This window comes from Mustela putorius, unplaced genomic scaffold (assembly GCF_011764305.1).
Source record: "Mustela putorius furo isolate JIRA1106 unplaced genomic scaffold, ASM1176430v1.1 tig00000551_pilon_pilon_pilon, whole genome shotgun sequence".
NCBI lineage: Eukaryota > Metazoa > Chordata > Mammalia > Carnivora > Mustelidae > Mustela > Mustela putorius.
In genome coordinates, this window is record NW_025421412.1 from 11,777,137 (window position 1) to 11,793,868 (window position 16,732).

General features: G+C 44.8%; 1 protein-coding gene and 1 long non-coding RNA gene across 12 annotated transcripts in view; one reads left to right on the forward strand and one right to left on the reverse strand.

Annotated features, from left to right (window-relative positions):
- UBAC2 (UBA domain containing 2) overlaps window positions 1-5,988 on the reverse strand; it is a 173,738-nt gene extending 167,750 nt beyond the window's left edge. Inside the window, exon 1 of the mRNA XM_004746091.3 lies at window positions 5,865-5,988. Within this exon, the coding sequence (XP_004746148.1) occupies window positions 5,865-5,895 (31 nt within the window). The 5' untranslated portion in view covers window positions 5,896-5,988. The remainder of the gene's footprint in view (window positions 1-5,864) is intronic.
- The window catches only part of LOC101693900, a 56,269-nt gene continuing 44,723 nt past the window's right edge, over window positions 5,187-16,732 (forward strand). For 7 of the 11 annotated variants that reach the window (XR_006607134.1, XR_006607130.1, XR_006607132.1 and 4 more), the window contains exons 1-5: window positions 6,132-6,917; window positions 7,010-7,143; window positions 7,378-7,482; window positions 8,901-8,996; window positions 13,610-15,543. This is a non-coding gene — a long non-coding RNA (uncharacterized LOC101693900). Of the gene's footprint in view, window positions 5,605-6,131; window positions 6,918-7,009; window positions 7,144-7,377; window positions 7,483-8,900; window positions 8,997-13,609; window positions 15,544-16,732 lie in introns of those variants that run through there. The other 4 variants (XR_001178464.2, XR_001178463.2, XR_006607131.1 and 1 more) reach the window with 4 other exon arrangements.

Genomic DNA, 16,732 nt, shown 5'->3' on the forward strand with positions numbered 1-16,732 from the left:
CACAGACCGTGAATGGCCCCACCAGTCCTTACAGCTCGCCCACCTCTGGAGCGAGATGAATGTCCTCACTGTGGCCTGACACCACTCACTGGCCCTTGGATGCACCTAACTTCCCTAACTACATCTGACTCCAGGCTCCCTAACTGGTTTGAATCAAAACCAGTTTCGCTGGTTCCAGTTCAGCTCAAAACTTTATTTCTCACGCTAATAAATTTGCACCGGTTTCCATCTTAGTGCTGGGTGACTTTCAGTTAGCAAAACACCCAAGCACCTGAGTCTGCAAAGGGCTTAACTCAGCTCTGTCTTCCCCTGATTCCCTCCCCACTGCGTGTCTCTATGGTCCACTCTCATTACTTGTACTGTCTATCTCTGGTTCATTCTGTACCTTGACTAAGCAGGTTTGGGCCTTAGTGCACCACTGAAACTGCTCTCCTAACCGTGCCCATAGCCTACTAATGCCAAATCCAGTAAACTCGAAGAAACTAAATAAATGTGGTCAGGAGGTATGAAGACAAGCAGGTGAGCATGAAATTTAAAAATAAAAGTCAAGTAACGAATTTCAGAAGGAAATGTTCATCAAGGCCAATGCAAGAGAACTTTCCACTAAGACAAGGACTGAGAAGCATCCGGTAGATTTGCTGGTGTGGAAGTCCCAGGTCACCTGGTCCGGAGCAGTTTTTGTGGTTCCGTGGCTGGTGGAGAAGATTGAGGCTGCGGCGGGTAGAGTACAGAGCCATGCCAGTGAGCAGACGAGCTGTGGAGGGCTAGAGTGCGGGGAGCCGGGAGAGGAAGAAGCGTAAAGCTCGTCTTCTAAGGACTGAGGCCAGGAAGAAGAAAGTCAGCAGCTGGAAGGTGCAGGCTCGGGTCAGCAGCGGGGCTATGCTTTTGTATTCTCGAGAACACAGAAGAAGGACCCAGCTGAAAACAGCTAACCCCAGTCTAGGAGCTCTACACAGGCTAAATTTTAATCTTCACAAGAACTCAGCAAAATACATCATATTCTCTCCTTTCCACAGGTGAGGGATCTGAAGTACTCTGGGAGTCTCTGAAAGGCCCACTACGGCATCAACCAGAGAAAGCTCCAGACTCAACCACGTGCCAGGCTCGCCCTCTCGGAGAGGATGAAGAAGAGAGTGGTGCTACAAAAGGCAGCGGAGAGTGAGTCAAGAAGAGAGGGAGGGTGGGCTTCAGCTAGACGAGTGCTTCACTCTTTTCGCTTGGGGAAAGAGAAGGGAACCGAGTTTGTATGCCCGACCAACTCTTACGATGTCATCCCTCAAAACTCAGCTCAACTATCACCTACAATGGGAAGTCACTGACAACGGTAAAAATGTGGCTCTAAACAAGTGACAGCCCTTACTGGGGGCGTGTATGAAGAGTGAGATGGGCAGAGGCCAGGACCAGTCTTGAGGATGGGGATGGCAGGCGAGGAGCTCAGGGAGATGACGGAATCCAAGGACTCAGATCAGGTGTCACACGTGAACACCAGCTTGGGGCTTCGTCAGATGACTGTAGCAGGACAGCAGAACCAGGTTCTGAGAGTCTCGATGAGACTGTAACTCCAGTAATTAGCTAGGGGCTCCCGACTTGACATGGAAGATGCCAGAAATGGGCTATAAACTGGAGACAGCGGGAATGGACACTGTGGCGATCAGAGCCACCGTGGTGAGAAGCTCAAAAGTTGATGTACAACAAAAGAGGGCAAATCTAATTGAACTGAGAGAATAAGAGAGGTTTCTCCCAAGGAAATACCCATCTCTGCCTACTCTGCAGTCTCCTCCTTCCCTACCACCCCTCAGTTGCTAGACTTGCCTGAGCTCCTGTCCTCAGCCTCCTAACTCCACTCACTGCTTCCAGCACCCTGACTCATATCCAGGGCAGAGCTCCCACCTAACCACCCACATCTGGTCAGCGCCCTCTCGCCAAATGCCCCCCTGGTATCTCTAACTGGACACATTAAATGTGGCAAATGCTGAACTTGTCTTTCCCCCACAACGAGCTCCCCCTTTTCTGCATTCCCCGACCCTAACGAATGGTAACACCATCTGTCCATCCAGAGCCACCTTCAACCCTTCTTCATCCCTCAAATCCAACAAGTTTTATTTATGGTTATTTTTCTAAGTTTTTTTATTTTTTTTTTATTGTGGCAGAGAGAGAGTATAAGCAGGGGGAACAGCAGAGGGAGGGGGAGAAGCAGGTCCCCGGCTGAGGGACTCGATCCCAAGAGCCTGGGATCATGACCTGAGCTGAAGGCAGACGCTCTACCGCTTGAGCCACCCAGGCGTCCCTCAACAAGTTTTATGGACACGACCTACCTACTCACACATCTTTAGACTCTTTCTTCTCTATCCTGTTCATTCTCACTGCTACTACCTTAGCTGGAGCCTTAAGCATCTCCCGCTGGACTCTATTCACTCTGCCCCTTCTGCCAGCCACCCTCTTGTTTTGATGTAAATTTCTCTGTCCCTTAGAATCTCCTGGGGATGCTTTAAAAATTCAGATTTCTGATGCCCACATTAGCCCTTCTCAATCAGTCTGTCTGGGGATGGGACCTGGGAATATGGACATTCAGAAAGTTCCATGGTTGATTTTTTTTTTCTAGCTAGGATTCGGGCAGCATTTGGAAACACAGCTGTCACCACCACCAATAACAACCCCCACCCAGTCTTCCTTCCCCCAGCACCGTAAAGCATTCCTTAGTGCTCTAGATCATTACCTCCTCCTGCTTCTCTGGACTTTGGTCTATCATTCATTCCTATCTGTGTTCCTGAAGAGGAGGAACCTCAGCCATTCCTCTACCTTCTCCCCTAGCTCCTCCTCTTCTCCCTCTTCAGGTGGATGATTTCACCACACACTTCTTAAACTGCTCAGTCCAGCCATTACTAACAATACTCTAATTCACCACCTCCTGCCTCTTTTCCAGGCCTGCCCAGGCTCTGTTGCTCTTTGAGGGCCTCTCCCCACTTGCATGCCTGACAAACTCTTACTTATCCCTCAAAAATCAGCTCAGATATCACCTGCACCAACAACTGTGCCTCTCCCTTAACCAGCCCACACCCCATCAATAAACCCACAGCACCAGGCAGACAAGTAGTTTCATTTCTTTTTTAAAATATTTCCCCACTAGACAATGAACTTGAGGGTGGGAACTAAACCTGGAATACATTAGACATACAATTAATGTTGGTTAAGTCTATTGTTACAGAGTGAATATACTGTGAAGTGACTAAGTAATGGGAAAAACTTATAGTAAGTATAATAAATGATACATCTATTACTTAACACATAATTAAATGATGCACTGGTCTATAAGCAATCTAAAATAAGTCCTGAATAGGTTTCCCATACACTTTTATCAAGCCATAATTACATGACTAGATAGATAGCAATACAGTTTCAAAGACATAGTCACAAACACCCTATCCGTGATTTAATGCCCTGGCAGTCCCAGCTTTCTTCAGTGCTTTGAAAATGCACTGCTTTGTCTGTTTCAGTCTTTGTGCTTGCCTTGCTGTTCCCTTTCTGCAAAATGTACATTTTTCAACAAACTCTGATGTGGCTGGGTCCTTGACACCACCTGGGTCTCAGCTCAAGTGTCATGTTCCCAGATATCTTCCTGACCACACTTGCTGAAGCAGGCACCCCCATAACCTCAATCTCCAAACCATTATGCTCGTACTGTCTTCAGGACTCTCATCACTATGGGAAATCACTCTGTTAATTACTTGATGCTGGTTTCCTTTACCTGGTTTACCTCCTCATCCTCTGTACACAAACAGTGTGGGGCCTACATGGGTACCCAATAGACACCTGTTGAATAAATAACTGAGAAGAAGGCAAATGTAACACTAAAACACCATTATCTACCAGTCACATAACGAGGGACATATGCAGGAGGTAGGAAAGGGCAGGGACTCTTTCCCTTGAAAAGACAATGTTCGCTCATCATCCACAGGGTCACGGGCAGGCAGATTATCCTTCCAGGGATACTCACTCAAAATCAGAACTTTGACTTACCAAAGAGCCACACAACTTGCTAAATAAAATCACTCCCTCTCACTGGACAGCCTTGCCAGGAAAAATTTTAAAGCAGATGATTGCTCACACCCAGTCTGGCCAAAGACCAGTCCTGGAAAAACTGCCCAACATCCCCTAAAGGAATACAAGGGACCGAGACTTGTTCAACATTGAAATCCCAGCAACTAGCAGTTTCTAGCCCATAACAGATGCTCAAAATGTTTGTTAAATGAGTGCATGAGACATGGCCTTCTGAGGAATGGCCATCCCATCAAGTCTTACCCTGAGGATACACTTATTTCAGAAATAGGTCAAGGCAGCTGAGGAGAAGCCTTGGCCTACGCCTCTCCCTGGGCAGGAGTTCGGTTCCTAGAACTCAGTACTCATCAACCCTGTGCCTTAGGTGATCAAGTCTGACCTTCCCCAGCGTCACCATGTATCAAAGCAGAATAAACTTTGCCAACACAATGACTACTACAGTAACCAGTAACCTAGTAATGCAGTAGAGTAACCTTTTAAATTTTTTCATGTATTTTGGTCAGAGGGAAGGATAGTTCAAAAGGCTGAAATAACTAAAATGGAATATTCAACTATTAATTTTATATCCACCAGTGTAGGGGTCACTGCATGATCCCAAGAAAATCACACCACCTTCTTGACCAGCAGTGCCAACAGTCCTATGTTCTTTATGCAAAGGGTAGTCTGGAGAAGATTAACTAGCCAGCAGCTATAACCTACTCTAAGGCCAATGAGTGAATCGAATTAATTATGAAACAAGGGAAATCATAAATATTCAACCCACTCCAAAACCTGAGAGTGAGGAAGATTTAAAATTATGCCTGTGTCTCTGATACTCACCCTCAGCCTAAGACCTGTATTCTCGGAAAAGGCTTCTAACAATAACGGTAGATCTTTAGTATTTGGAAATGTCAACTGCTTCCATACCTGGGCATGATTAAGTTCTCATGTGGAGAGACAGGAAGTACTAACAGGGACAAGCAACTGTAAATTATGCTGTTCAAAACCGTTCACTGTTGCTGTCCCAGTGCCGAACCTCACTGCTGTTTACTTAACACACAGGCCACCTTACCAAGAGTCAACTGAAAAATTTCAGGGAAAAAAATAAAATTGTCCTCAAGGCTAGATATATTTCTTTTCCCTCTACCTGCTGACCACCACTGACATTCGAGTGCAAGATGACGGCAACATCCAGCAGCAATGTCCGCACTTTCCTGCCAAACGACTTAACTTCCTTCCACTTTAATGTACTTTCATCAGTTTGTGTTTGTCTAAAAACTCTTAAAGGAGATGGAGGAGGAAAGAAATCTAAGCAAACCTGAGGGGTCAGTTCCCGAGACAGAGGTTGGAAATTTGCATCTGGGGGAGAGCCAGTTCGGTCCCTCTGTAGCCTAAATGGAGCAAGGTGACTGGGAAGGGGGCAGGCTTCCAGCATCTGCTCCTCCAGGACAGCCCCTTCTTTCTGCCTGGCACACGCGCCGCTGAACACAAGGGGTCGAGCCCGGAGAACACCGGGACACCCAGCCCGACCCTAACTGTCCAGCCTGCCTGCAGCAGCCCCTGGAACACGTGAGCATCGCACCTGGGGTTCATAGGTGGGGGGCCGGGGCTGACGGCGGGACTCAGTCCGCACTTGCCCCTCCAGGCTGAGGTGGGGGAGTGTCCGCTGCCCCTCACGGGAAGGAACCCCTAAGATATGGGCGCGGGCATGGAGGGTCGGCCCCCAAACCTCCTGCAACCCCGAGGGTCCCCTTTGCCCCCAGGCTTCTCAAAGAGGTGCCCAGGGTCGCGCGTAGGGAACAGCCAGGATGGCGGCAGCCGGTACTCACAAAGCCCACTGGAGCCGGTGCTGGTGAACATGGTCCCGCCGGACCCAGAGCCCCCGCGGGGGGACAGGGGGAGGGGAAGTGGAGGTGGAGGGACCCGGCGACCGCGCAGGCGCACTCCCGGCGTGGCGGCGAATCCGGCAACTGGATTCTACTCCAGGGGCTGCTTGCGAGCGGCGCATGCGCAGCCCAGGGGACGCGCCGCTCCGCCCGCCCGCCCCCTCCCTTCCTGCCTGGGAAGGGAAGTCGGTCCTCAGTCGGAGGGGTCCGTCTGTCCGGGTTTTGCCGACTGCTGCGGGTCCCCTTTAGAAAAGCAACGGGGGGACTTCGTGGGAGGAGCGGGAGTATAACTCCTGTGGAGTCGGCGTGGCAGCTGATTCCTCGGGAGTGCCGGCGTGGGGGGCATTCCGGGTGACCTCTACCCTCTCCCCAGACGGGACGCCCGGCGCGTTCCACGCATGCTCAGTCTTTCCGGGCAGCCCCCGCGAAGCTCGCTCCCCCGAGGACTGTTGACAGTAACTATCTGGGGTTCTGGTGTCCCCCAGGTGCGAGAGGCCGCTCAGTCGCCGAGAGCTGCGCTGTCCAGCCCTTTCCCGCGTCGATCCCGCGCGGAATCCCCTCAGGCGCCGTGAAAGGTGCTCACGGGACCCCACCCTTCCGCACCGCGCCGGCAGGTGGTCAGATCCCAGGGGTGGCGAGTCTATGGCTGAGCGATCTTGCTCCCCAAACTTCTGCCTTAGCGGCCTTGCAGACCTAGGCATTTCATTTTTTTTTTTCCCTTCGCAAAATGAGATTAATCTTTACTAAGGCAAAGTCATGTTTTTTAAAATGAGTTTGAGCCTGAAAACTTTAATTTTATATTATGTAGTTATTAAAGAATACGTATTGTGGGGAAACTGAGCAACTACAAGGCTAAATGAAAAGGACAGGCTACACAGCTGTATGGCATACTTTGAAAAGAAAATACTTTTGGAGTGTTTGTAAGGGCCAGGCACTGAGTGAGCTAAATCTGGAATTTGTGGATCAATAAAACACAGTTCCTGCCTTGAAGGAGAGGTGAGAGTGACCCAGAATTTTATCACTGATTTATTGCTAGAGGGCAAAAGCAGAAGTGACTTATTTTCCTTAGGCTTTTATTTGTTTTACAGAAGCTATTGGTTGACAACAAAACCCTTAGCCTACATAGGTCACTGGTTCTCAAAGTAGATGCGGCTACCCCACCCCACACCACTTTATCCCTAAAGTGGGATTCCAGAAGGCCAGAACCATTTTCATAATTGTGGTAAGATATTTTTCTTTTTTTTAATATTTTATTAATTTATTTGACACAGATCACAAGCAGGCAGAGAGGCAGGCAGAGAGCAAGGGGAAAGCAGGCTCCCTGCTGAGCAGAGAGCCTGATGCGGGGACTCCATCCCATGACCCTGAGATCATGACCTGAGCCTAAGGCCAAGGCTTAACCCACTGAGCCACCCAGGCGCCCCTAAGACATTTTTCTTTACTCTTATTCACTCAGGAAAATATAATGGAATTTCCGTCTGTGCATTTGGAAAGGCTGTATAACTTAGTGAACCAACACTCTCCACTTGATCAATGCATCGTGTTACAAAATCATGCGTGGGTAAGATCAATGCAAACTGCAAGATAAACCAATACGTTTTAGTGTAACAGTACAAAAAGCTCATTGATAGGGCCTCAGATTTCTCATTCCAACTAATCTTTAAGAAACTACTGCTTGTTAAGTTATGCTGTAGTATCAGAAAAAAGTCCATATTATCGGAAATGACTATTAAAATGCTTCCTTTTCCAACAACAAAATCCTGTGAGGCCAGATTTTCTTCCTGTATTTCAATCAAAGCAATGTATCACAACAGACTGAAAGCAGAAGCCAATAGGAGGATCCAGCTGTCTTCTATAAAGCCAGATCTTAGACATTTGCAAAAAAATGTGCAATAATTTTATTTTCCTCCATAATTTTTTGCTTGAGAATGTGCCGCAATTTTTCACAAAAATATATTAATTATATTAATGCGCAATGGGTCTGTTATTTTTAAATGAATTCCAAACAGTTTTTAAATTTTTCCGTCTCTTAATTAATTTCTAATGTTTCTAATAGATATAACTCATGTTAGCAAAAGCTCTCATAGTTCTCGATTATCTTTAAGAATGCTAAAGAAATCCCAAGATAAAATGTTGGAGAACTGCTGAAATAGGAGATAAAGCACTTTGAAGTTTAGAAAAACAAAGACAAAAAAAAAAAAAACCATTCACTTATTTATATTCAGTTCTGCAACATTCTTAACTAAATGCACAGTAACTTAATACGGTATGCAGTCCTTGCTCGAGAGTATTTTCAGGGATCTGTGCCTTGAGTGTACTCTGCACTCGGAACCTGGCCATATCAACTGGTAGAAAGCTGTAGGTTTGTCTTGTAAAAAGCAAGTATTGTCCTTGCATGGGCAGCATCAGCTTCATCTGGGATCTTGTTTGAACTAGAAAGTGCCAGGCCCTATTCCCAGACTTACTAAAGCAGCATTTAGCAAGACCCTCAGGTGATTTGTATGCAAAAGTCTGAGAAGCACTAGTGCAGTGATTCTCAACAGGGGGCAGTTTGGGGACTCCAGAGGACACTTGCCAATATTTGGAGACATTTTTGGTGTTACAGTTATGAGAGGGGCCCACTAATGGCATCTAATGGGCAGATGGGATGCTGGTAAACATCCTACAATACACAGGGCTGCCTCCCATAGTGAAGACTTCTCCTGTGCATCCGAGTGGCCCATTGGGTTACATATCTGATGCTTGATCTCAGCTCAGGTCTTGATCTCAGGGTTGTGAGTTCAAGCCCCACATTCAATCCCAGTGTAGAGCCTACTTTAAAAAATTTTTTTAAATTAAAAATTTTAAATTTCAATAGCGTAAGGATGAGAACTCCTATACTTGTGTGATTTAGCCAACGGTTATCACACAATCCCAGAATGCTCAGTGTTTATCATTTCTAAAGTCCTTGCCTGTCTTTCTACCTTGTCTCTTCTCTAGATTGTATTTTGGAGAGCTAATTCTGTCAGTTACTAGGAATCATCATTTGCCTTCCCATGTCTTGCTGAATCTGCTTTCTACATTGGGGTAGTAGTGGTAAGTTTGAAAGAGTAAGCCCGTAGAGGGCAGGGAATGTGTCTTACCAGATGTTGTATCCTACCCATTTTGAGTCTATTGGTGTGAAAACATTGTCTTCCTTTCCTAAAATAAAACATAGCATCTCTAAGGTTTTAGCATTAGAAAGCAGATCTCCAGAGGAGTCCTGGGGGAAGGTTGCTGACCGAGCATCCCTGACACAGCTTTTCCTGTAGATTTCAGCTTGCCTTTAGCACCATGTTTTTTTCGTAGAGCAGAGCTAGAAAGAATTTTTCCTAAAGAATACTAACAGTAGAGGGGGCCAACCACAACCAAATTAAGAACCACAGACTTCCAAAGTACCAAGTTCTGATCATATGACAGCTATTATACCTTTACCTTGTAAACCACATCCTGTTTTTATATTCTGGCTGAGGACCCCCTTTCCAAATTAGCAGGGATTGTAGTCAGCAACCTTTTGGAGGAATCAGTAGATAATGACTAGGGTTGATGGTCAGTCCTTGGGTAAAGTAGCCTTTACACTGCATCAAATGCATTTTTAGCATATAATATCTACGAAACTAATAGTTGTGAAGAAATAGGTCTGGAGGGTTTTTTTTAGAGTACTTGCATCTTTTTACTGATTCAGTAATACTCATTATAGATGTCTACTGAGCATGGAGCATTTTGGAAACCTGTTAAGTGTATTTTGGGTTGTCACAATGAATTGGAAGAGCCTGCGTAGTGTCCGGTAAATGCCAGATGCAATCCTTTTACCAAAAAAAATTTAATTGTTCTCTTTTCTAACTTGTGTTTTACTCTCCAACCTCATATTTCTTAGGTAGGTAAAAGTCTATTTGTATCTTTCTGAATCTAGAACCAATTTCATTTTACATGTAAACATGTGCCTGGCAGAGTTTTAATTCATGCTGAATTTGCCAGGAATGCAACAAGTTACTGTTTCAGTTGTTATTTGGAACTTAATCAAGAGTTTTTCACCAATTCAAAACACCATTCCACATGCAACAGCTCTGCTTGTCTCTTTGAAGTCACCAGTCCCAATTTACACGTGGGAACGATGCACTTAGTGATTCTGTATCTTTAAAAAAGATGTATAAACCTAGCCCTTATTATAAAAAATACTATATATAATGTGAATATTAAGAAAAGGTGTTGAGACCCTGCCTCTGGCTCTCTGCTCAGTGGGGAGCCTGCTTCCCTCTCTCTCTGCCTGCCTCTCTGCCTACTTATGATCTCTCTGTGTCAAATAAATAAATAAAATCTTAAAAAAAAAAAAAAGAAAGAAAAGAAAAGGTGTTGAGAATACTCCATTGAATATTTGAAAGTGTCCATATGCACAGCATAGTTTTTTTTTCCAATTCATTTACATGAATGAACAAGGACCAATCCAATCCAATCCAATCCGCCAAGATTAAGTGAATATTGTATAGAGACACAGAGTTGGCAAAGGTAGAAACTTCAGAGAGAAAATTGCTTTAAAATACTTTGTTCTTTGATACTAACATGCAATTTTTGTTTCAATCAATGAGAAATACTGATATTGGAATATTACAAAGTGATTTGACATAGATATCATATGTACCAGAAATGTTTAAATGAAGCCTTTAAACTACAAGTCAATAAGATTAAGATTACTAAAGAAGAAGGAAGTATCATTTTTCAACAAATGTAGGTCATTTTAAGAGATGCTTTCTTGCCCAGAATTTTCACAGTTCCTGTATCCGTAGCGGATAAGACCAGGTAGGTCTAAAAGACTGGTCTGGGACTGTATTGCTAATGTTCATGCTATTTAAAAACATAGAACGGTTAAGTCTAGAGATCAGTGTGGATTTTTAATATCAATTTAGGTGATTTATCCACTTAGAAATGATGCTGCATATTAGCCAATTTGCAGGAAATGTTAATTGAACTAAAACGTGATTTAGGGGGAACATCCTTCTTTAACATTATTATATCAGAGAGTTCCCAACTGCATATTTAGATGGAAAGGGTTTCAGTGCAGTGGAACAATTCCTGCAGAAGCAACAAAATGTAACAACATTTGAGATTTCTTTTAATAGAATTAGAACCTCAGTAAGTTTTCATCAATTAATTAAAAAATATTTCAGATGATCCCCATCTGTTTTAGCTTGGGTCTCACCCAAGGCAGACTTTGGGACAAAGTTTCAAGTTATCTGGAAGCTGTCCTAGGAAAGACCAGTGAGAGAATGGGGAATGAGACAGGGAAAGGAGGGGCGGAAGCCAACGGAGGTGAGTTATCAAACAGATTAGCACTGTGAGCACATGGAGCCTGTGCCCACAAGTCATCCCACTGGAGGGGCGGGCGGGCAGGGGTCGGTGTCTTTCTCCACGACTCCCATTGGTCCCAGAGGGCCACCCGTGAGCAATTTGTCCACACTTGTAGCCCACCCCTGTGAGTGAGCAGAGCAAGACTGTATGCAGAGCAAGAGCTGCATCTGGAGGTCAGGGGAGTGCCTGGGTGGCTCAGTGGGTGGAGCATCTGCCTTTGGCTCAGGTCAAGATCCCAGGGTGCTGGGATGGAGCCCGCATTTGGCTCCTTGCTCAGTGGGGAGCCTGCTTCTCCCTCTCCCTCTCCCCTCTACCCCTCCCCCTATTCATGCTCCCAATCTCTCAAATAAATAATTAAAATCTTTTTTTAAAAAAAAAACTGCATTTGGGAACTAAGACTCCACGGGAGTAGTGGGGGAGTAAGTCTTGGGCCATAGGGCTGATACCTTTCTGCCCGTAGGCTTCATATTTTCGTGGCACAATCCTAAGAAAACTGGGCTGAGAAATTTCTGTATGGAAATTAATGGTGGGGGAGGTTAGGAAGTGATAGGGTTGCTTTGCCTTTTTCTTCTCGTCTTCCTCCAGTACCCACCCTAGTCTACTACCTTATTTCTCTAGAGCTCTTTCTTTTTCTGATTCAGCTCTGTTTCCCATCACATATCAAAGCATGGGGCCCTCTGGATCCGAGTTCTAGAGATGGAGTGAGGCCCTAACGTGTGGCGGGATTTCAGAATAGGAGATCAGTTTTCTGTTGCTTCATCACTACCCATCAGGAAGTATTTTTACATCATTCGTATAGAACCTGTCACATTTGTGAGACTGTCACACTTCCTCATCTTCTCCACCCAGACCATCTGCTCTTTCTCGGAGGCTAAGTTAAGGTTACTTCTCTTGTGTCCGTACAACATGTCCCATCTGTTCATACCAGACAGGCACTTGCTCGTCCTGCTCTCGTTTTCACTCTGCTCTGCGGCGGCCTTCTGGCCTCTCGTTCTTCCCTGCGCCCTGCCTGGCATCGCGTCTGACCTCCTTACTTCCACATACCACACAAGCTAACATATCTATAGGTGGATGCAGTCACTGTGCCTCTGAATGGACAGAGAGGAGATATATTTGGGACACCAGCAGCATCCGCTAGAAGTGGGGAAAAGGAAGTGACCAAACCAATTCCCTTTACCCTATATCACCTCTGGTCTCAGCATGGGCCATTTTCATAGGGCCAACATTTTCTTCCTCTTAATGGATATGGCTACTGATTGGTACTATATAAGTGACTCCTCTCGGGGCAGCTGCCCTAGATCCTTGCCAAAGTGCAAGCTGGATTATAGGACATCATCAAAACAGGAAAGATAGGCAAAACATCATAATTCCATCCCCTGACCAGGCTGTGTCCTCTTCCCAAACCGCCCAGACATCTCCTGCCCATCAAAGCAAGGCAAAAACCCACAGATCTCCTTCCCCAGGGTTGTTTCAACAAAAGTGGGAGCCTATCTCTCACCTGCTCACTTTTAAGCCCTACTCAGAGATGTGAGAGATTATCACCTTCAATGTTTCATCTTGCTTGCTTGTCCATCTTTATGGCCGGTTTATGCTGAACAGTAGCACCTTGATTCAAACTGATTCAAACTCATGTATTCAACATAATGTTCCAAAGCAAAAGGCACCCATTTGCTCTTTTATTTCTCCTTTTTCCATGGTGAGATAATCACGAGAATATTATATAGGAAATTTTTTATCATTCTTATTTCCATTATTGGCAGTATTTTTTATTGTAAATCTGTAGAAATGCAATTGAACTGTGCATACGCAGGAAGAGTGTCACTACCACAGCAGCCAGTGAAAAAAGAACACATGAAAATATTTCAGAATTTCAGAATATAAGCTAGAAATACAAAGTGAAGTACTGAAAACTGATGTGACAATTCTATGCCACTTAATTTTGGTTATTGATGATAGAGACAGCATGAGCAGAGAGAGGGAGAAGCAGATTCCCCGCTGAGCAGGGAGCCCCCAAATGGGGTTCAGTCCCAAGACTCCAAGATCATGACCTGAGCCAAAGGCAGACACACAACCAACTGAGCCACCCAGGCACCCCTGACTTTAGTCTTTCTATTTTTTATGGAGAAAGAAGCCCAGGGCTTTCTTTTATCCTCCTCAGTGTTATTAGCTGGATTGTGTAACCAAAAAAATATATATTGAGATTGTACCCCCAGCGCCTCTGAATGTGGCCTTCATTGCAAATAGGGTCATTGCAGATATAACTGGTTATGATGAGGTCATTATGGAGTAGGGTAGGAGCTAATTCCATATAACTGCTCTCTTAGACTCTTACAGATCCAGGGACATCACGCTGTGACAACGGAAGCGGAAATCACAGTGCTGTCCCCACCAGCCAAGGAACACCAGGGATGGCCAGCAAATACCAGAAGCTGGAAAAGGCAAGAAACAGTCCTGCCCTCCAGGTTTCCATGGGAGCACGGCCCTGCTGATCCCTGGATTTGGGACTGACAGCTTCTGGGACTGTGAGGCAGGGAAGTTCTATTGTTTTAAGCCCCCCAGGTTGTGTACTTTTTATGGCAGTCCTAGGTGACCCTTGGCTTTCCTCTTTAATTCATATTTTAAAAGTTCCTCTTCTATCTGCCATTCACCTGTTTCCCTTTGCATTTTCTTAATTTCTACCTAGGTTAAATCTATGTTGAGATTTTACTTCTGCCCAGCAACCATAGGGACTTGATTAATGGTGTTGTTTATAGGAACCCCACTGTCCCAAAGGTGACAATTTCTTTGATCCTATGTCATGTACATGATAAGATAGGAACCAAAAACTGCATCGGTAAAATCTTCCCACCCATTGTGTCCACCAAATCTAAAACTTCTCTGTTAAGGCAGTGGGTTTTGGTCTACCTAGCATCAAAGAGAAACTATCACTCGCTCACTCACCTGCTCCAACCTCCTACTTCTCCCTGTACCAATCTCTTTCACGGTCATGACTCACTTCATACTTCCTCTGTAGATGAATCTGTGGTCCAGTCACTCAAACCAATTCTGAAAGAAACCTGAGAAGTTCAGGTCTATTGCTCTGTGATGGCAGCTGAACTCCACACCCCTGGGCTCATTTTGCACGTTGTACATTGCATTCCTTTATCAACGTGAGTCCACTCTACTTGTAGGTCATTGTCTAATTGCCTGTTTCCTCCACACAACTGCAAGCAGGACCTGTCTTTCATCTTTGTTTCCCCGAGGCTTAGCACAGTGATTGGCACACAGTAGGCCTCTAGATATATATATTCAATTGAATGAGAGGAATGAGGGAAAGGCAGCATCAGGCCATCCTTGCTGCTTCCCTCTCTTTCTGACAACTGGATGGGCTTCAGATTGTTCAGCTATCCAACATCTACATGTAAGTATAGACAAAGGATTTCCGAAACCACTACAAGATAAATTGTGTTCTAGGGCACCTGGCTGGCTCAGTCGGAAAAGCATGCTATGCTTGAACTTGGGGTCGTGAGTTCAAGCCCCACACTGGGTGTAGACATGACTAAAAACAATCAATAAACTTAAAAAAAAAAAAGATAAGTTAAGTTCTAGGGAAGTTTCAGAAACTCTGCTGTAGAACCACATAAACAAGGGGATTTAACATTCCTCTTTATGTTGTTTCAGTGCAATTATGTACGTATAGGAACTGAGGTTGGTTCAAAGGTTAAAGTGAGGTGATTGTTCTGATTTGGCAATTATTTATGTCCTTCTGGACATAACTATGGGATTGGAATATTTATTTATAAGGGATTCATCAGCAGTGAGCACCCCACCAGGGGCCAAAAAAATGAAAGAATAACAACCTCAGTTTTCTGAGCCAGCAGATAGTAGTCTGTCCTCATGTGCAGGCCAAGGAGGTTCTACCTCTGCAAACATGCCGAACAGCTTGGACTCAGATAGACCCTGAGTGAGCAAGCCGGACTCCGAGGAAGAAGGAACACTCGTAGAAGTGGTGGGATCCTGATACTAATTTTGGATAGTCCCTAGAACCCCATGTTCGTCTCACTGAGTGTCCTTTAATAGACCCTGACTTGGTGCTCTTCTGTTCTTCCCCTGAAAACATGCCTATTGTAGGTTACAATCCTGATCTCTGGTGCTGATACCTCTCCTTTACTCCATTACAGTTGATCTGCGTAGTATCCGCAACCAAACCTGCTCCACCAGCCACCAGATGACTCGAACATCTGTTCAGGATCTTCCTGATGTGTTATTCATCCCAGAAGTGAGTTTTTCAAACACCTTGAGCCTTCTTTTCTCCAGACTAAATATTTCCAGTAACTTTTCAACCCTTTGATTGTTTTTTTTTAATTCTCTCCAATTTTCCATGTGTTCTTACACCATGAAGTTTAAAGTTTTTTTTTTAAAGATTTTATTTATTTATTTAACAGAGAGAGATCACAAGTAGGCAGAGAGGCAGGCAGAGAGAGAGAGAGAGAGAGGAGGAAGCAGGCTCCCTGCTGAGCAGAGAGCCCGATGCGGGACTCGATCCCAGGACCCTGAGATCATGACCTGAGCCGAAGGCAGCGGCTTAACCCACTGAGCCACCCAGGCGCCCAACCACCATGAAGTTTAAATGGTATATGAGAATCCACATACAAAATAGAGGCATCAAATAATGATCGTGACATATTTGTGATGATAACTGATGAGGCCTAATCTCTTATTGCAGACTTCCTAAGGGAAAGGAAAAGAGCTTCTAACACAATTGGCTGATAAACCACTGAGCTGCATGGATAAGGAAAACAATCCACCTGATTTCTTAAGATAAAGTGTTATCATTTAAAAAATTACTCCATGCTCATTAAGAACAGAATAACTTTTATTCCTGGTAGTTCATATAAATGCCAGCCTAACAGTCCATCATACCAAATATGAAAAGATTGGGGCCTCTAAGCAACAATTGTATTTAAAAGAAATGATCTGTATACTTTTACCAGACGTCACATGTTACTGCTGTGAAATGTGAACACAAGTATGTACATAAAATAGAGGTAGTTATATTTCCTGTGTTTTTTATGGCACCTTGCCATACTTCAAGTAAGACTCTTGGGAGAGCCGGAATTACGTGAGAGCCCGAGCCTGGATTCAAATCCTAGTTCCATTCTCAACTACCTGTAGATGCCCGGACAGACCCCTTTCGCTCCCTTTCCTCGTCTGTGAAGAGGGAAAGATGGTAATAATAACACCTGCCTCTAGGGGGCCTCTGGGCATTGAATAACTTAATACATTACAAAGAAAACTCGCTTAGAACAGGTCTTGCCCATAGTAAGTTCCTGCAGTGATTATCATTATAATTTCCATAATTATACTCTGAACACGGGCAAGGAGGCTAAAACAGTTGTCCAAATCGAGCCCGTCTGTTTGTGCCAGAACTCTGGGGAGACAGTTCGTTCCTCAAGTAGTAATTAGAA